The 19,227-nt window shown below is 65.6% G+C and overlaps 2 protein-coding genes across 10 annotated transcripts; one reads left to right on the top strand and one right to left on the bottom strand.

Moving 5' to 3' along the window:
• The first annotated feature begins 698 nt into the window (after window positions 1-698).
• TAS1R3 (taste 1 receptor member 3) lies at window positions 699-5,144 on the top strand. Its single transcript, XM_045803411.2, has 6 exons — window positions 699-1,332; window positions 1,446-1,746; window positions 1,836-2,618; window positions 2,727-2,930; window positions 3,090-3,210; window positions 3,302-5,144. Exons 1-6 carry the CDS (start codon window positions 1,148-1,150, stop codon window positions 4,258-4,260), a joined length of 2,553 nt encoding a protein of 850 aa, XP_045659367.2. The 5' UTR covers window positions 699-1,147; the 3' UTR covers window positions 4,261-5,144.
• DVL1 (dishevelled segment polarity protein 1) lies at window positions 5,138-17,510 on the bottom strand. 9 transcript variants are annotated; one of them, XM_045803408.2, is made up of 17 exons: window positions 16,986-17,509; window positions 12,220-12,289; window positions 11,967-12,088; window positions 11,618-11,721; window positions 11,239-11,377; window positions 9,963-10,056; window positions 9,813-9,882; window positions 9,585-9,724; window positions 9,425-9,501; window positions 9,283-9,350; window positions 8,989-9,228; window positions 8,191-8,322; window positions 7,950-8,117; window positions 7,666-7,872; window positions 7,344-7,454; window positions 6,972-7,011; window positions 6,316-6,453 (listed from the first exon to the last, which is right to left on the bottom strand). In XM_045803408.2, exons 1-16 carry the CDS (start codon window positions 17,153-17,155, stop codon window positions 7,001-7,003), a joined length of 1,923 nt encoding a protein of 640 aa, XP_045659364.1. In that variant the 5' UTR covers window positions 17,156-17,509; the 3' UTR covers window positions 6,316-6,453; window positions 6,972-7,000. The 9 variants fall into 9 exon arrangements, with proteins under 9 accessions (XP_045659359.1, XP_045659360.1, XP_045659361.1 ...); XM_045803409.2 differs by lacking the exon at window positions 7,344-7,454 and having other exon boundaries at window positions 16,986-17,508; XM_045803403.2 differs by lacking the exons at window positions 6,972-7,011; window positions 7,344-7,454 and having other exon boundaries at window positions 5,138-6,453; window positions 16,986-17,506.
• Between the last annotated feature and the right edge of the window lie 1,717 nt (window positions 17,511-19,227).

The raw sequence follows: 19,227 nt of genomic DNA, 5'->3' as shown, positions 1-19,227 counted from the left end.
AGCACACGCGTCACACGCATGCTGTGTGTGCAGGTACAGTGCGCCGAGTGTGTGCTCGCACGTACATGCGTGCCCCAGGCGTGCCATGCAGGCTGCTCCCTCCCCACAGGCAGCGAGGATCGGATCCTAGACCATCCACTAGAAACGTCTGCCAGGCCCCAGCCAGGGTTGAGACCACCCGGAGCTCCTCCACTCCAGGGGTATCAGTAGCCTCCCCCGGTTCCTCTGAGTGCCTCATGGGCACCCCGACACCTGAGCCTCGTGTCAGGTGCCCGGGGCACCCAGAGGCTAAGGAGAAACTGCTGGCACGTCCATCGGGGCTGACCTGCACATACCCAGTGTTGACCCAGCCTCAGAGGCCCATTTGGTTACAGCCTTTCCTGCCTCGTTTGCATACACTGTCCCGCAGGCCCAGCTGTGCCCTCTGTCCCCGGAGGGAGGCACCTGCTGTGTCAAGAGCCCAGGCAGGGTGTGGGCAGAACCAGGCTCAGGGTCCCTGAAGTTTCCAGGCCTCAGACACCCAGCAGAGCAACAGCCCAGACCTTTAAGTTGCACTGTTCTCAGACAAGCTGAGCGGCCACAGCCCTACCCTGGAGCCCTCCCCACCCCAGCCACAGGATGGAGAGCAGGCTGGCTGGCTGCCCCTGAACCTGCAGGTGGAGCCACCCCTGCAGCCCACCCCCTGCCCCCAACCCCCGACTCCTAACAGTCCTCCCCAGGGCTGGGAGAGGTGTTTCTGTACCCACTCCTCGGGGCACTGGTACCTCCCACAGGCAGCTGGAGACCCCAGGACCCTCTGGCAGGGAAGTCCTGAGTGTCGCTCCTCCTGTCCAGGAACGGGGTGGTTGCAGAGGGACGTGGACACAGGCAGGTAACAAGGTCATGGTCAGTGGTTGCTCAGCCTACCTGCCCACGTCACTGTCAGCCAGAGAGCCTGGTGGGTGGCATCAGGATAAGAGTCCAAGGAACACAGACCTATGGGGCCTAGGGAAACGAGGGTGTCCCCAGGGGCCCCTGGGCTTGGCAGGTGAGGACAAGTGAGGATTTTGCTAGGCAAATCCTTGGCCCTCCCCTGCCCCAAGTCATCATATCAGGGCCCCCACCTGGTTCTCTCATTTGCCATCCCTGCTGGAAGCTGCCACCTGCCATGCGAGGCCTGACTCTCCTGGGCCTCATGGCTCTCGTGGGCCTCGGAGCAGGCGCCCCATTGTGCTTATCCCGGCAGCTCAGGATGCAAGGGGACTACGTGCTGGGTGGGCTCTTCCCCCTGGGCTTGGCCGAGGATGCGGGTCTCGGCGACAGGACACAGCCCAATGCCACCGTGTGCACCAGGTAGGAGTGCGGGGGTAGGGAGCAAGGGGTGACGAGGGTGGGGGTGGCTCAGGTCTGGGGTGCTCCTGAGTGGGGACGAGGCATCGGCCACCCTCAGCCCTGTGTGGCACCAGGTTCTCAGCCCTTGGCCTGCTCTGGGCGCTGGCCATGAAGATGGCTGTGGAGGAGATCAACAATGGGTCTGCCCTGCTGCCGGGGCTGCACCTGGGCTACGACCTCTTTGACACGTGTTCAGAGCCCGTGGTGGCCATGAAGCCCAGCCTCATGTTCATGGCCAAAGCGGGCAGCTGCGACATTGCCGCCTACTGCAATTACACGCAGTACCAGCCCCGCGTGCTGGCTGTCATCGGACCCCACTCGTCCGAGCTCGCCCTCATCACGGGCAAGTTCTTCAGCTTCTTCCTCATGCCTCAGGTGCGCCCCCCACCCCACCGGGTCACCCGCCCCCACCGGCCCTGCCCGCAGGAGCCCCCACGTGAGGAGCTGCCTCCCGGTCGCTGCAGGTCAGCTATGGTGCCAGCACCGACCGGCTGAGCAACCGGGAGATCTTCCCGTCCTTCTTCCGCACGGTGCCCAGCGACCGCGTGCAGGCCATGGCGATGGTGGAGCTGCTGCAGGAGCTCGGCTGGAACTGGGTGGCCGCGGTGGGCAGCGACGACGAGTACGGCCGGCAGGGCCTGAGCCTCTTCTCCAGCCTGGCCAACACGAGGGGCATCTGCATCGCGCACGAGGGCCTGGTGCCGCTGCCGCGCGCGGGCAGCCTGCGGCTGGGCACCGTCCAGGGCCTGCTGCACCAGGTGAACCAGAGCAGCGTGCAGGTGGTGGTGCTGTTCGCCTCCGCCCGCGCTGCCCGCACCCTCTTCAGCTACAGCATCCACTGCAGGCTCTCGCCCAAGGTGTGGGTGGCCAGTGAGGCCTGGCTGACCTCGGACCTGGTCATGACGCTGCCCGGCATGGCCGAGGTGGGCACTGTGCTCGGCTTCCTGCAGCAGGGCGCCCTGATGCCCGAGTTCTCGTCCTACGTGCGGACCTGCCTGGCCCTGGCTGCCGACCCCGCCTTCTGTGCCTCGCTGGATGCTGAACAGCCAGGCCTGGAGGAGCACGTGGTGGGCCCACGCTGCCCCCAGTGCGACCACATCACGCTAGAGAACGTATCTGCGGGGCTGCTGCACCACCGGACCTTTGCTGCCTACGCGGCCGTGTATGGCGTGGCCCAGGCCCTCCACAACACGCTGCTCTGCAATGCGTCAGGCTGCCCCTCGCGGGAGCCTGTGCTGCCCTGGCAGGTGAGGGTGGGGAGCCCCCGGCACTCCTGAGAAGGAATTTCAGCGGGGGTTCGGGGCTAGAGGCGGCTACTTGCCCAGCCCCCCCACTGGCTCCGACCCGTCCCCCAGCTCCTGGAGAACATGTACAACACAAGTTTCCGCGCCCGCGGCCGGCTGCTGCGGTTCGATGCCAGTGGGAACGTGCACATGGATTATGACCTGAAGCTGTGGGTGTGGCAGGACCCGACGCCCGAGTTGCGCACCGTAGGAGCCTTCGATGGCCGCCTGAAGCTCTGGCACTCCCAGCTGTCCTGGCACACGCCAGGGAACCAGGTGAGAGCCCCAGGCCGCACGGCCCCAGAGGCGCAGCAGCATTCGGCCAGGAACGAGCTTGGCTCTGCCTGGGGCGGGGGGAGGGAGTGGGGGACCACCCCCAGGTCTGGGCGGGTGCATCCAGCCGAGCACGGCCTGAGCCCCAAGGCCCCGTGCCAGCCGCCCGTGTCCCAGTGCTCCCGGCAGTGCAGGGAGGGCCAGGTACGCCGAGTGAAGGGCTTCCACTCCTGCTGTTATGACTGCGTGGACTGCAAGGCCGGCAGCTATCAGCGCAGCCCAGGTGAGCACCTCTCCGAGGCCTATACAGGGTGGGAGTGAGGCCGAGGAGCCTGCACCCCCCCACCCATGCCCCCTCTTTCCTCCTACCACAGATGACCTCCTCTGCACCCAGTGTGACCAGAACCAGTGGTCCCCGGACCGGAGCACACGCTGCTTTCCCCGCAGGCCCACATTCCTGGCATGGCAGGAGCCAGCCGTGCTGGTACTGCTTATACTTCTGGGTCTGGCGCTGGGCCTGGTGCTGGCGGCCCTGGGGCTCTTCATCCGGCACTGGGACAGCCCACTGGTGCGGGCCTCAGGTGGGCCACGGGCCTGCTTTGGCCTGGCCTGCCTGGGCCTTGTCTGCCTCAGCGTCCTCCTGTTCCCTGGCCAGCCGGGCCCGGCCAGCTGCCTGGCCCAGCAGCCACTGCTCCACCTTCCACTCACTGGCTGCCTGAGCACGCTTTTCCTGCAAGCAGCCCAGATATTCGTGGGTTCAGAGCTGCCACCAAGCTGGGCAGAGCAACTGCGTGGCTGCCTGCAGGGGCCCTGGGCCTGGCTGGTGGTGCTGCTTGCTCTGCTGGCGGAAGCAGCATTATGTGCCTGGTACCTGGTGGTCTTCCCACCAGAGGTGGTGACGGACTGGTGGGTGCTGCCCACAGAGGCGCTGGTGCACTGCCGCGTGCGCTCCTGGATCAGCTTCGGCCTGGTGCATGCCACCAATGCCGTGCTGGCCTTCCTCTGCTTCCTGGGCACTTTCTTGGTGCAGAGCTGGCCAGGCCACTACAATGGCGCCCGTGGCCTCACTTTTGCCATGCTAGCCTACTTCATCACCTGGATCTCCTTCGTGCCCCTCTTTGCCAATGTGCATGTGGTCTACCAGCCCACGGTGCAGATGGGCGCCACCCTCCTCTGTGCCCTGGGCATCCTGGCCACCTTCCACCTGCCCAAGTGCTACCTGCTGCTGTGGCGGCCGGAGCTCAACACCCCTGAGTTCTTCCTGGGAGATGATGCCAGAGGACAGGGCAGCAGTGGTACTGGGGGGAAGGAGACTCAGGGCAAAAGCAAGTGACCCCTGACCCAGTGACCTCACCCCAGTGAACCCAGACTTAGTTGAGAGTTCCTATGAAGCAACCCCAGACTGTACCCCAGCTGCTGAGCCCGCCCCCAGCTCTAGATCCTGACTGCAGGCTGACTGCTGACCTTAACGCCACAGCGATCCTTGGGCCTGCAGCATTCACGGAGGGCCTCAGCACCCACCTGGGCCCCAGAGAAGCTCTGTATCTGTCCTAGCCAAGCCCTGGCCAGGGCCTACCCAGGTGATCCAGCCCCACTATTCCAGAAAGAGGCCCATTAAAAGGTTCCTCGGGGCTCATGTAGTTCACACCAAGAGCTCAGGAAAGCCCCCAGCCAGATCACTTGAACTCCAAGCTGAGCATTACTTGCCTGGCCAGGCCCAGCCTGGAGCCTCCAGCCAGCACTCCGTCCAAGCATCACGGGGATGGGAGGTTGGTGGGTGGGCTGGAGCTGTTCTGACCCTTCTGCAGGGGCATGTGACTGACCATGGGCCCCAGAGTGGGACAGGAATGGTGAGCAGGGCAGGGGCGCACACCCAACCTCCCCCTCTCTCCATGGCCCGGCCCGAGTGGGTAAAATAGGGTCAGGTGGCCACCAGCACCGTGGACAGAGCCCGGGGGTCAGCACCAAGGCCAGCACCATAGCCAAGACCCCTGGATCCAGGAGCTAGCACCACGGACAGAAGACCAGCCGCCAGGACCCTGCTGGCAGCCAGCACCGGGGACAGAGACCTGGCGCTGACCAGGGACTCAGAAGACAGCACCTGGCCAGTCCTCGGTCAGCTCTCAGCCAGGCCCTGGGGAGGCTGGACAAGCCCCCACACCTCAGCCTTCTAAGGTGCCCCAGCAGAAGAGACACAGGCCACACGTCAGTCCCATAAAATTAAATGCTTTTTAGTCTTTAAAATAGCATTTACACAGAAGCAGCTCTATTAACTATCTGGACGGATACTCCGACTTGATACGGTATCTACAGCGCAGACGTGTGCAGGCCAGAAACGCCAGGAAGGAAGCGGCGTGAGTGGGTGGGCAGTCACCCGAGGACAGCACGGAGTAGGCTGGCTACCCCCTCTTCCCCACACCCTGCCCCTGCAGCAGCTGTGTGCATCCGGCCCCTTGCCCCTCAGAGTCACATCCCACCACCACCAGCTAAAACACATTCCCCCTCCCATCTCCCCCTCACCAACCCTCCCACTTTCAGACAGGACCTGTGTCCCTGCATTCAGTCTGAAGCCCGGTGGGGGGGGGGCAGCAGACGTGGCCACCACTTTCCCCAGAGCACACAGGCCAGGCAATAAATAAATAAATTAGATCCCTACCCCGGGCATCCACAGAGGGACCTGGGGGCTCTGATTCCACCTTCAAGAAGGGCCAACCCAGCCCATGCAAGAGTGGTGGGGCCTGTGACTTGGGCCAGAGGGGGCCCAGGCCCAGCAGCCACATCTCAGCTTAGTCTGGGGCCCTGGGCACAGCTCTGTAGGCAAGTGGGGGTCCCTGAGGCACACCCCAAGGGCACAGGGTCTGCATGGACACAAGCTACTCCAAATAGGAATGGACGGACTGCCAGATTCAGATCATGGAGGTCTGGGCTGCCTTCAGTCCCTCGCCCAGCCTGCTCCCACTCTCCGTCCAGGCCCAGGCCCCCTGACCTGGCCCCTTGTGTGCATGGAAGCCCAGGCTGGCTTGACCCGGGACAGCCACCAATAAGGCAAGCCCACACAAGCTCCAGAGGCAGTTCCCTCCTGCAGGACCACCAGCTCCCCCACCGTGGGGCCGAGCTTGAAGGCACTCTCTCCTCAGTCACATGATGTCAACGAAAAATTCACAGGGGTTTCCCATGGCCTTCTGGAAGGACTGGCGGCTTCCCGTCAGCTCTGGGGGAACAGCAGCCAGCTCCCGGACGGGCGGCCCCCCAGGCGGCCCCCCCACCACCGAGTACGCCTTTGTTAAGGGATACAATGGGGGAAGCCCCGGGGCAGCAGCCGAGGCCTGGCTGTGTGGGCTGCTGCCCCGGCTGAGCTGACTAGCCGGGCGCTCCCGCCAGCCGCTGCCACCGACCCCACTCGGTGCTGTGTGGTCCGACTCGCTGCCACTGCCCCCGGCTCCAGCCGCCCGGCGCTCCTTCTCACGGCCCAGTGCCCGCCGGCTGCTCCCGCCGGCGCTCCGGGTGGACCCACTGCTTTTGCTTCCTGGAGTCAAGGACAGGGGAGAGGAATGAGATGGTCAGTGTTGGGCCATGTCACTTCCAGGACGACTAGCCATTGCCAGGGCAACCAGGGGCAGAACCTGGTGGTCTCAAGCAGGGTGGGTGTGGGAGGGGGGCAGCCATGCAGACAGGAGAGCAGGGCTGGCGCCACTCAGAGGAGCAAGAGCAGCTGCAGCAGGCCGGGGGGCAGAGGGGAGGCAGGGTGAGCAGTGGCAGGCAGGCAGGGACACTCTGGGGCCAGCTCAGTGCCCCCCATCTCACCCCAATGCCTGATCTTGCAGCTGAGAGCCTGAGGCACGAGTGAGGCCCTGTGTGCCCGGTGCTCCCGTCGGCCATCCTGGGCCCCCCCGCCCCCAAGACCCACCTTCCGTCCAGCCCCAAGGCCCTGGCCAGCTACTCAGCTCAGCCCCCGTCCTGGGCTCCCAGGAAGAGCGGGGAGCCTGAGGAGGCCAGCTGGCTGGGAGCATGCCGAGAGGGACGCCGGGCAGGACCCTGGCTTACCGGCCCGGAGGGTCCACTCCGCTAGTCCTTCAGTCTAAGGCTTGCTCAGCACAAAGCAAGGGATAGCATGAGTTACACAGCAGGCCCGGCCTGGACACCCGTTCCCGCCTACGGGGCATGCCGCCACCAGCTGGGCCTGTCCAGGGTCCACAGGCACCCAGCAACAGCTTTCCCTGGGGCACCACTACCCTCTGACCTGCTCTCCTCTCTCTCCCATCCCTGTCTGGGTCTACTGGGCTGGCTGCCTGACCTCTGTCCCCTGGCCTCAGGCCACTCCTCCAGCAAGTCCCCTCCTCAGGGACACCCCTCGATCTTCCTGCTCAGCTCTCCACACATCCCAGGGTGGGTCCACAGTTCTGTGCAACCATCCACCTGCGGCTCCCGGCCAGGCTGCAGGTGCTGGGGCAGGTGTCTCCACTGTGTCCCGGGACCTCTCTGCTGTCCTTCCCCATGCCATCTCCTGGCCTTTCACTTCTGCTGCACCTGGAACACGAGCACCCCCAACACACACACGCGCACACCCCAGTCTGCAGGGTTCTCCCCACCCCCCTGACCCACTCACCCCTTCCAGAAGGAGCTCACCCAGGGCCTCGACACAGAGCAGGGAGGAGCGCACAGGGCGGAGGGGGCGGGCACATAGGGCAGAGCCAGGCGGCGGGGACAGCGGGGAGCTGGGAGCCCAGCAGGTTCTCACCTTCACTCTGCTGACTCCCAGCACTGCCGCTGCCGTAGCTGAAGCCAGGGTCCTGGTATGCGGGTGGGAAGCAGGGCGGGGGGCCCGGGTACTGGTAGGGGTAGCCCTGACCCAAGGGCCAGGGGGCGGCCGGATGGGGCAGTGGGGCCAGTGTGTCCTGATCCGAGGCCCCACTGGAGCCACTGTTGAGGTTCAGGGCTGCGAGAGCTGGCGGGAGGGGAGGGTGGGTGAGGGCAGTGTGGGCGGGCCCTCCGGGGACCCCCGCCCCGCAGCCCCCCACTCACCGCTGCACAGGTCCCCAAAGACGTAGTAGCACTGCTCCGAGAAGGTGATCTTGTTGACCGTGTGCCGGAGGAAGCCGCGCTTCAGCATGCTGCTGGCGTACTTGCGAGCCTCGCGCCTCTCCTTGAAGCCCTCCACGTGCGCGTACAGCCAGTCCACCACGTCGGCGCCTGGCCCGAGGCACGCGTCAGGGCACAGAGCCCGGGGCGACCCCGCCCCCCGCAGCCGCCGGCGGCCGCTCACCGATGACGGCGTTGGCGATGGTGATCTTGAGCCACATGCGGTCACGGATCTCCAGGCCCGAGTCCGGCAGCTGCATGACGCGCACCACAGCGCCCATGTCACTCTTCACCGTCAGGGGAGCCTCCTCCAGCTCTGCAAGGCACGGCCCCCCTCAGCCCTGAGCCGCCGAGGGCAGCGACAGGGCTCGGCTGGGCCGCGGGCCCCGCGGTGGCAGCCCGTCTCAGAGACCAGGCCCTGCGCCGGCTCCGTGGTCACGGAGCCCAGACTGTGAGGCTATCCGGTGACTGTGGGGTCCGCTCCCTCCACAGGATGGACCCTCGGAGGAGCAGGCAGCAGGGGTGGGTCGGGGGGTTGAACTTTTGCTCCCTACCCCTGCAGATGCTTCATCAGGATCTTGGGCCCAAAGCCAGGTGAGGCCAACCCCACCCTGCAGACCAGAGCCCCACGGGGAGAGGCCTCTTCCCTGCCCCCTCCGCGAGCTCAGGGCTGTTAGTCGTGTTAGCTGCAGGAAAGCCGGGTGGGGGTCACATGCGTGCGCTGCCTCTCCTCTCCAGGAGAGAGGGACCCCAGGGCTGGCCTGGCCCCTCCGGGCATCTTTCAATCCCACCACACAGCCAGCCAGCTGGAAGGAGGGCGTGCGTGAGGGCAGACACCTGTGTCGGTGCTGGGTCAGACACACACGTGTCAGCCGTGTCCGTCCACGTGTGCGCCCTGTGGCGCGGCAGGACTGGGTGGGCACTTCGGCCAGGTCCCTCGCCCTGGTGCCTCAGTTCCCTGCTCTCCTGAGCTGCCACTTACGTGGAGCGCCGGGCACAGAGCTGGTTAGTGAGGAGGAGCTGGTGCGCGTGACGGCGCTGGAGCAGGGGCTCGTACCGTAGCGGGGCAGGGCTCCAGTCAGTGCGGCCGTGTGGGACAGCCAGGCGGCGGGGTCGATGGGCCGCACCGGGTCAGCTGCGTGGCCGCCGCGTGGTAATGGATGAAGGGACAGACGGATGGATGGCAGTGCACGATGGAGCACGGGGGCACAGAGGAAAGGACCTTCAGGCTGGGTGAGTGCCCTCCCCCCCCCCAGCAGCCCTGGGGGTCACTCACCCCTCGGGATGGTGAAGTAGCTCCGGGGGGTCGGGTCCCAGCACTTGGCCACCGTGAGGCTGATGGGCCTGTGGGGTACAGCAGGTCACACAGGCGAGGCCCCACGTGGGCCCCCACATGCCGCCCACCCGCCCTGCCTCACCCCGTCTGGGACACGATCTCCCGCAGCACCCGCACGGCGTCATCATTGCTCATGTTCTCGAAGTTGATGTCATTCACCTGGGGGCGAGGGGTTCAGCGCGGTGGGGCGGGGGCGCCGGCCTCCGGCCCCCCCCCCCCGGCATCTCCCCGCAGCCCTGCACCTGCAGCAGCATGTCGCCCGGCTCGATGCGCCCGTCAGCCGCCACAGCCCCGCCCTTCATGATGGAGCCGATGTAGATGCCGCCGTCCCCCCGCTCGTTGCTCTGCCCCACGATGCTGATGCCCAGGAAGTGGTGCCTCTCTGCAGGGGTGAGGTGAGCGGTGCCTGCTAAGGGGCTGTGCCTCACCCAGGGGCCCACGCCCTGTGGGGGACCCCAGTGAGGCCTCACCCATGTTGAGAGTGACGGTGATAATGTTCAGGGACATGGTGGAGTCCGTGATGCTGCTGAAGGAAGAGGCCTGTGGAGGGACGCGAGTGAGGGGACGCAGGCAGGGGCTGCAGAAGGGCAGACCCCACCCAGCGCCGGGCTGCCACCTACACGGTCCGCCTGCCGCATGCGCTGCTTCCGCCGCCGGCGCTTGTGCTTCCGGATGAGCCGGGAGGAAGTGCTCTGCTCCGTGGAGCTGCTCAGTCTGGGGGGGCATGAAGGTCAGGGCCAGGCCAGGGCTGCACGGCCGACACACACACAAGACAGGGAGTGCACGTGACGGGTGTCGGGGCCCGCGCCGCCCAGCCAGGTGCGTTGTGGGAAAGAGAGCGGGGTCAAGTTTGCTCAGGAGGCTCAGCTCCGGGCTGTACACAGCCCTACGCACGACACATGCAAACCCCACAGCTACATCTAGCACGACTCCGGCAAAACGGAGACGCGGACACTGAGTAAGCCAGCACATGCGTGCACACACCCCCACGCATGTACACACATACCTGTTACACACTCACACGAGCGTGCTTGTGCACACCTGTTACACACTCACACACATCTGGATGCATGCATCCATGCACACCTGCAACACCTGTGCACGCACACCCTCACGCACACCCCTCCAACACCGGTGCACGCACATCCACGCACACCCCTGCAACACCTGTGCGTGCACACCCGCACGCACACCCCTGCAACACCTGTATGCGCACATCCGCACGCACACCCCTGCAACACCTGTACGCGCACATCCGCACGCACACCTACAACACCTGTGCGCGCACACCCGCACGCACACCCCTGCAACACTGGTGCACGTACATCCGCACGCACACCCCTGCAACACCTGTGCATGCACACCCGCACGCACACCCCTGCAACACTGGTGCATGTACATCCGCACGCACACCCCTGCAACACCTGTACACGCACACCCGCACGCACACCCCTGCAACACCTGTACGCGCACACCCGCACGCACACCTGCAACACCTGTGCACGCACACCCGCACGCACACCCCTGCAACACCGGTGCACGTACATCTGCACGCACACCCCTGCAACACCGGTGCACGCACACCCGCACGCACACCCCTGCAACACCTGTATGCGCACACCCGCACGCACACCTGCAACACCTGTGCACGCACACCCTCACGCACACCCCTGCAACACCGGTGCACGCACATCCGCACGCACACCTGCAACACCTGTGCACGCACACCCGCACGCACACCCCTGCAACACCTGTGTGCGCACACCCGCACGCACACCCCTGCAACACCTGTGCACGCACACCCTCACGCACACCCCTGCAACACCGGTGCACGTACACCCGCACGCACACCCCTGCAACACCTGTGCACGCACACCCGCACACACACCCACGCACCGGCTTGTGTTGTCATCCTCATCCGAATCGATGAAGCTACTGGACTCTAGTTCGCTGCTCAGCACAGTGGAGGCACTGTCGGGGGGCAGCCCCAGGTCTCGCCGCCGGTCCCCCCTTGGGTGCCCGTTGGTCCGGGCAGCTGTGGGGACAGCAAGAGGGGAGCTGGCCGTGGGGTCCCCTGTGTGGCCTCAAGCACCAACTGACCTGGGAGCCGGCCAGGTGACTTTGGGGCTGATGGCGGGCCCCTGGGATCCTGGGCAGACAGGCCTAGGACCTCTACTCTGGGACCAACATTGGTTGGGAGGCAGTAACTGGGAGTAGGCAGGGTCATGGGGTGCACCATGGGGGCCCAGGCACGTCTAAGGTGCGACCTCATTACCCTCTTCGCGGTTCCGGCGTCGGGCTCGCTCCCGCCGATGGCTGATCAGAGACTCCGTGCCAGTCTCATTGTCCATTCCGTCACGGCTGCTGGCTACATTGGGGCTGTGCCCACAAGAGGGGGTGGGCTGGGGCAGGCTGGGCCACCCACACTTCGACAGCCTCCCGGCTCCTTGCCTCCTCTCCCACCCACTCATCTGCCCAGACCCGGCCTCTCTGCCCACCCCTCCTCCACTGACCAATTTCTACTGACCATGGGTCCCTGGTTGGTTGCCCCTTCCCCCGACAGGCCTGGTAGGCAGCAGGCCCCTCAGGACCACCAGGCTTAGCCCCCCACCCACAGTCCTTACTGGAAAGAGGGAGGCCGGGAGTCCCCAATGCCGCCCGTTCTCTCAAGAGGTGGAGGCAACTCTGTGTGACCATCAGTGCTCTGAGATCCTGCATCTGAGTGTGCGCCCTCGGCCAGGACCAGCTGCAGAGGACAGCCATGGCTCAGGGACACCCGCCAACCTGCAGGCCCACCCCCCACCCACCCACATGGGTTCAGCCCAGCCCAGCCCCCACCCTAGCCAAGCACCCTCTGCCAACATCGCACGGACTCACCCAGGAGACCACACGGCCATTGAAGCAGGGCAGCCTGGCGTTATCGTCGGAGATCTCCTCCTTCACCACCCTGTGGGGAGACAGTGCCACGAGACCACCCGCATGAGGGCCGGCTCCCACCAGTGGGCTCTGGAGGGAACACCTCCCCATATTCTTGTCCAGGGTGCATGCCAGCCCAGGGTGTCCAGGCACATGCCCAGATGTCGTCAGTCTGTGTGGATGCCGCTGCCTGGTGCAATCCCTTCCGGGGGACCCTTGTCATCCTCCTGCAGACCCTCCCAGGGCCCAGGTCAGATGGAGGTCCAAACTCCCGGCTCTCGAGCAGCAGAGGGTCACCTCCTATAACACCCTATAATGCAAGTATCTACGTTGCTCCGTGTCTGTGCATCCCACAGAGTGGGGACCCATGACAGCAGGGCTCTATCTGGCTTCTTCCCTCCACCCCCCCACGCCCCAAACCTGGCCCCAACCCAGAACAGGGCCTGGTTCACAGCAGGCCTCAATACAGACGTGAGGACACTCAGACCACATGAACACAGACAGGTTAAGATGGGTTGGCATGCAGACCCATAAAAGCACACCGAGGGCAGACCACTGCCCTCCCAGCCAGTCCACCTGGCCAAGGACACAGAAGCAGACCCCACTCTCTGCAACAGCCCAACTCAAGGCCTGAAAGGACAGCCAGGTACAGGGCTGCTGGGCCCACTGAGAAGTCCCAGCTCCAGAGGCCAGCAAGCCCCAGCAGCCATACTGCCCAGCAACCAGCCCCTGGCCTATGTCTTGATGCTGCCCCTAGTCGGGTGGGCATGGGGGTGGGGAAGGTACCCAGGCAGGACACAGAGAGCCAAGGCGACGCTGACTGGGAGAGAAGCTGATGATGCTGTGGTCAGACACAGGTGGGGGATGGGGTCAGCTGTCAGATTCAAGGGCTGAGGAGAGCAGCAGCCAGTACGGTTCCCAGGGGCAGCTGGGGAGGGGCCATGGGGCAGGGCAGGCAGTGGCTATGGCCCAGACGCACCCCACACTGTGGCCTCCTTGAGGCCCAGGGATCAGGGCAGGCAGGGCCAGGCCTGCAGCAGGAGGCTCCACGACGCCCTACCCGGCTGGAGCCCAGCCCTGCCCAACACAGCGGGATTTCCACACCCGGGACTTGGGCCCAGTAGAAAAACAGGAGCCAGGACAACAGGCAGGAAGCAGCCTTGTGACCTGTTGAGCCCGGACGCCTTGACTCTGCCAGTCCTGGGCAGCAACAGGTGGCAGGAGGCCTCCACAGGGCAAGTACCCCACACACCCCCAGGGGAGCGAGGCCCAGGTCCACCACCCACCATCCAGGCCTCAGAAGAGAGAAGAGACGGCCAGGGCAGGAGGGGGCACCCTGCCAGGACCCCACAGCAGCCCCTCAGACACATGCCAGCCACACAGGTAGCAGTGAGGTGGACACCCAACAGGAAGAGAAGACCCCATGTCTACTGCCCCAACTTATGCAGGCGCCACAGCCCTACAGAACTGAGCTTCCCAGGCAGGCTAGGACCCAGCCCAGGACTCAGCTGAAGTCACGCAAGAGGGGGCCACCACAGGAAGACCTGAAGTGGCCTAGCACCACCGGGGGCTCTGCCAGCCACAGCCGACAGACACCCGTGCAGCAAGTCCTCCTGGGGGCCCGGCAGGCTGAGAGCACGGTCTGTGAGTGACAGCAGCAACCAAGGCTGAGCAGGCACCTGGTTCCTGTTTCACAGCCCAGGTGGCCCAGCCTTCCCTGCCATTCCCAAGCCCCCGCCCTTTCTGACTCACCCCCAGGCAGGCAGATGAGCTCCCCAGCCCTCACACCACAGGGCCTGCCTGGTTTCCCCAGGGGCGGACTGTCCACTGGCCAGGGCCTCCAGATGACCAATCACCCAGGGCTGCCCGAGCCTCTGCGCCCCCTACCCCTGCACAAATGAGCCCCCAGGGCCCAGAGTCCCTGCTCCCTTCCCCAACCCCCCACCCCAGCCTGAGGAGCCCAAGTCCCCCAACCCAGCACAACAGGACATCCTGCCTTCCACCTCAGGCCTGGAGCAATGGGGGGGGCACCACAGGCCCCCGCCCAGCTAGGTCAAGACAGCCGGGAGGTGGGAGTGGGGGTGTCAGAGCCTCTAGGACAAGGGTGCAGGTGCTTTCCTCGGGATGCACGATGCCGCCCACCTCTGGCCAGCCTCCCAAACTCCGGGAGCTCCAGGCAGAGACAGGGCAGGGGAGGCCTCAGTGGAGCCAGGGGAAATGCCTCCAAACAGTTCTGGGGCTCCCTGCTGGGCCAGGCCTCACCGGGTAGAAGAGCGACCTCCCAGGCAGTCTCCACCGACCCTTAGGGGTGGACATCCAGGGGCACCCCCACTGGCATCGTGCCCCCAACCTCAGAATTCCTGGCGAGATCCCGGTTAACCTCAAACTTGTGGCTGTCCGGCCCCGCCCGCCCGCCGCCCCCGGAGACTCGCCCTGGCAAGGAATCTGCTCGGAGCAGGGCCCTTGGAACCAAGCACAGCCAGAGGGGGAGCCACAGGGGGATCCCCAGGGCTCCCAGAGGCCACAGCATGCCACAGGCCAACCCTTGCCAGTGGGTCCCCAGAGGCACAGGGTCCCCCCGCTAGACCTCCCCACCACAGAGCAGGAAGGTGGCAGAACAAGCTCATACATGGCAGGGGAGATCTCAAAGAGACCCCCCCCAACCCCGGGGCCTCCACAAGTGAGGAATCCTCAGCTCCCACCATTCCTACAGCTGCCCCTCCCCCCCACCCCCGCCTCATGACCCTAGAGCTCCCCCAGGCTGAAGCTCTGCAGGCTCCAGGGCAAGGGGTTCCCAGTCCCTTACACCCTGCCATAAACTCCGAAGGCACCTGTCTGGACTCTCCCGACACCACTGGGTGCACTGACCCCAGATGGACCGGCTGCAGAGGGCAGAGTGGGCACTTACCCAGACAGGCTAGGTCAGGCCCAGCCCCCACCCCCTGCCCTGCAGCCCTCACACGGCCCACAGGCAGGTGGCTTCCGAGACCGGAGCTCCTGGCCCAGAGATGGAGGGACCAGGGCCACCGGCAGGCAGATGACCTAAGTGCCAAGTCTAGCCAGGCCTGGATCAGCAAGGCAGCCCTGGTAGCAAGGGACTCCAACCTCTGCCTCAGTCTAAAAGCTGGGCCCAGACTCCTCCCTGCACCACCACTCACCAAGCCAGGGCTTGATGCCTCTGGGCCAGCCTGCCACAGGCCCAGGGACCTTCCCTAGAACTTTGCTGTGACCTGCATGGGAAAAGTGGGAGGTAGTCACAGGAACCCCCCCACCTATTTGGCCAAAGATTGGAGTGGGACCCAGCCCAGGGCAGGTGGCCGTGGCCACAGCCCAGACTCCCCTTGCCCTTACTAGGTGGCCAGCTATGGCCAGGAACAGAGGCTCGGGGAGTCAAGGCCTGGCCCACAGTGGGATGGCAGGTTGGGGCAGGAGGCCCAGGCTCACCAGGGTAGTCTTCACAGTCCCTGATCTGAGGCTACCCTCTCATGCCCAGCCCACCCAGGGTTTCCGAGAACACACGCTCCCTCTCTGCCTCTCCCTAGTGGTGGTGGAGAACAAGAAAGTCTAATTGTCCAAACTTCCCTCAGGCCCCCCAGAGAACTGCTGAATGGCCCCAGCTTGACCTGACCTGGGGCTGCCCAGGGTCCATGCAAGCCAGAGAATCCAGGAAATGGCCTCAATGTCAAAGTCCTAAGACACAGTCACACACAAGGACACAGGCTGCCTGAGGGCGGCCAGGCACACCTGCTCAGCCCACGAGGCCTCTGAGTACTCCACCCCCCCCCCCAGCACTGCTGAGCTGGGGACTCAAGTTACCCATGGCTGTGCTGGGTCAGGCCTCGGACAGAGCTTCAAGCGAACAGCCAGCCTCCGGCTCACTGTCCCAGAGGCCCTGCCCAGTGCAAACGGGAAGTCCCCTCAGCCAAGACAGCCACCACTAAGGCTGGACATGGGGACACTGACCCAGAGGCTGCCGGAGTGAGCAGACGGCCCAGGCTGCTCCCAGGAACCCAAGTACTATGTGGCCCAACAAAAACAGAGGCCCAACAGACAACAACCCTCAGGCAGGGGCGGGTGCAGGGACGACCCGTGGTCCCCGGTGATCCCTGATCTCTGCCCTATCCCCAGGACCCTGGAGGAGGGATCCAGAGAGAGGCTGTCTTGAGCCTCTGGAAACTTCTGCAGACTCCAACAGACAAATCTGTGCCCATTGCGGATCACCTCATTTCCTTCACGCTAACTACAATGGACCCACTGGGCAGCAAGGACCCTGCCCTCATCCCTTCCCTTCCCCCGGACACTCCTCTGACCCCAGCCCCCATGAATCACAAGCCCTCCAGGTCAAGCCCTATAAGCACCTGCCTGTCCGCCACAGAGGAGGGGCAGTGGGATCCTGAATCTGACAAGTGCCAAGGCGGGACTTCAGCTCACCCCGGGCCACGGACCTTGACCACCCGCCAGTCAGACAGACTCAGCCACACAGGCCCAGAGTGGGTGCAGAAATGAGAGCCCTCGCCTCCCCCACCGTCCAGCGCTCTCAGACTCCTGAGCAGGCAGCCAGGGCCTCATGCGTCCCCAGCTCAGGGCACAGCCAGGTTGGACGCGCAGCACCCCCGGGGAGCAGAGGCACTGTCCGGGTCACAGTCCCAAGATTCCCCAAGGCCCTGGCCGGGCGCGGACAGGTGCAGACACCCGTCCTCGCGCACAGGCCCCCACGGCCCACTGACCCGAAGTCCTGGTCCATGGACTTGAAGAAGAATTTGTAAGCGTGCACGGGCCGGTTGCTGAGCACATTCTTGAAGTCGGCCAGCGTGACGCGCTCGGGCGCCACGGGCAGCTTGACCAGGTACGGCGTCTCCTCTTCATCCATGTGATAGATGATCTTGGTCTCCGCCATGGCGCGGCGGTGGCGCGGGGCCCGAGCGGCGCTCCCGGCCCGGCCCGGGGCTCGGACTCCCGCGCCTCTCCGCTGTCTGCCCGCGCCCCGCCCGGCCGCCCGCCCGCCGCTCCCGGCCCGGCCGCTACCAGGCCCCCGGCGCCCCGCCCGGCCGCCCCGGCCCCACCCGCCCCGCCGGCCCCCGCTCCGCTCGCGCCCCGGCTGCTGCCCCGCGGCCGGCGGCCGCCCATCCGCCACGGCCCGGGGACGCAGGCAGGGAGGGCGTGCGAGGCCCAGCCGCGTCCGTGCGCCCCGCCGCCGCCGCCGCCCCCTCGGGCCGCGCAGTTAAAGGGACCGCCGGCCCCGGGCTGAGCGCGCCCGCCGGGGGGCGCCCGAGAGCGGGCGGGGCCTGACGTCACCGGGCCGCTCGCGGCGCGGCGCGGGGCGGGGCTGCGCACGCGCGGAAGGGCTGGAGGGCGGGGTGCGCGCGTGGGCGGCGGGGCTGAGGTGTCGGTCCCCGCGCGGAGCTCCCACAGCTCTCCCGGGCCTCGCCCCCGACCATCCTCTCGGGCCCCGGGTCCCCGGCCCGGCACGCGGGGACGCCCACAATGTGCTCGGGCCGCAACCCCTGCTGGGCCGAGGGCTCCGGAAGCAACCCTGCTGTCAGAAGGGAGACCCCGCCCCAGGCAACGCCAGGTCCCCAGCCGGGGCCCCCAGGGGTCGACTGCAGAACCCAGAAGTATGGCTGGACCGGGGTTCCGGTTCTCCGCCCCTTCGCGAGGGCTCCGGGGTCCGTGGGTGCTCAAAGTCGGGGGGCGCCCTGGTCTGATAGGCGGGCAGCAAGGGGGCAGCAGGGGAAGCTGAGGATACTTCTGTCCCGGCCGGGAGCCAAAGACAACTCGGTCTCTGCGCCCCGGCGCCCACTGCGTGCTCGCGCGCCCTCTGCCGGGCCCCACGGAGGCTCCGAGAGACACGGGCCAAGTGCATGCGGGTGCTCGCGTGGAGGCGGGAGTGCGAGTGTGAACATGTCTATGTGCGGCTGAAGGCAGCAGCGGAGGTCGGCCTCGGCAACGGTGCGCACGCATGTGTGCACAGAAGTGCCTGGGCAAGGTGAAGATTACCCCCCACCCACCCACCCCCGCCACCGCCTCTGTCGATCCAAGGGAGACCCAGAGCAGCAGCCCTCGGGCTGTGGAGGCTCCAGCCGCACTCTGCTCCCACCGGAGGTAGAGGGTCTCCCCCATCCCAGGAGGAAGACTTGAGGCCAGTAGAGGGAATCCCACATTGGTGAGAGCGAAGAACAGGAGAGACCCTAGGATAGGACCCAAGAGTGATGATGTTGGGGTGTAGATGATGCCCCTTGCAGCCTGTCCCCAGCACTCCCTTTGAAGCTGGCTGGAGCCTGGAGCTGTCCCAACTGCCTAGTCATGACCATCCTTGGGCAGTGGCTCAGCACAGGAAAAAGCCCATCAGTCCGCCACTGACTGGAGGAGCAAGACTTTGATGGAAAGCCCCTGAGCCCAGGCTAGGGACCATCCCCAGGTCAGCCTAGGCCAAGGGTGCTGACCTCCATCCCCCTAGGCTCTGGTGGGGAGAGTGGGCAGGGCTCTGGTAATCTGAGGAAGCCAGGTAGTATGGCCTTGGAGGAAGGATTGCCATGGCTCTGTGCTGGGTGTCTACGGGAGGGACACGGTCCCCACCCTGAGAGCTCCCATGTCCAGCATCCCCCAGACCAGACATGAATGACTGCTGATCTCACAGATGCAGGGTCTGATGCCCCATCTGCGCTTCCCCCCCCCCCCGCCCCCGCCCCCTCAAGCCTCTCTTTCTTACCTGGCTGCCCAAGTCATATGAGAGAACCTGGTAGCCAGAGGCTAGAGACCAGTACCAGAGCTGACTCTGATGTGGTCAGACTGGTACACTGCAAGGAGGAGTGAGTTTGTGGTCAGAGCAGGGCAGCTACTGCGGGGCGAGGGGTCACTAAGCTGGAAGGGAGGCACATTTTCAAGCAAGCCACAGCTCCCCGGCCCAGCCTCCCTCCCTGCCTTTGCCACTGTGCGATCCTTGCAGGTGTGTGGTGAGAAGACAGCCAC

The sequence above is a fragment of the Ursus americanus genome, chromosome 33, assembly GCF_024610735.1.
Source record: "Ursus americanus isolate L20-20 chromosome 33, mUrsAme1.1.p, whole genome shotgun sequence".
Classification (NCBI taxonomy): Eukaryota; Metazoa; Chordata; class Mammalia; order Carnivora; family Ursidae; genus Ursus; species Ursus americanus.
The sequence above is the reverse complement of the archived record's forward strand: the minus strand, read 5'-3'. Positions and strand labels throughout refer to the sequence as shown.

Bases quoted from the DNA above. Each gene is read 5' to 3' on its own strand.
- TAS1R3 (XM_045803411.2), top strand. From the start codon at position 1,148: ATGCGAGGCCTGACTCTCCTGGGCCTCATGGCTCTCGTGGGCCTCGGA. The intron at 1,333-1,445 runs GTAGGAGTGCGG...GTGTGGCACCAG, and splicing joins AATGCCACCGTGTGCACCAG to GTTCTCAGCCCTTGGCCTGC. The intron at 3,211-3,301 runs GTGAGCACCTCT...CTCCTACCACAG, and splicing joins CAGCTATCAGCGCAGCCCAG to ATGACCTCCTCTGCACCCAG.
- DVL1 (XM_045803403.2), bottom strand. From the start codon at position 17,155: ATGGCGGAGACCAAGATCATCTATCACATGGATGAAGAGGAGACGCCG. The intron at 10,057-11,238 runs GTGCGTGGGTGT...ATGCCCCCCCAG, and splicing joins GAGGATGACAACACAAGCCG to ACTGAGCAGCTCCACGGAGC. The intron at 9,883-9,962 runs GTAGGTGGCAGC...GTCCCTCCACAG, and splicing joins GCATGCGGCAGGCGGACCGT to GCCTCTTCCTTCAGCAGCAT.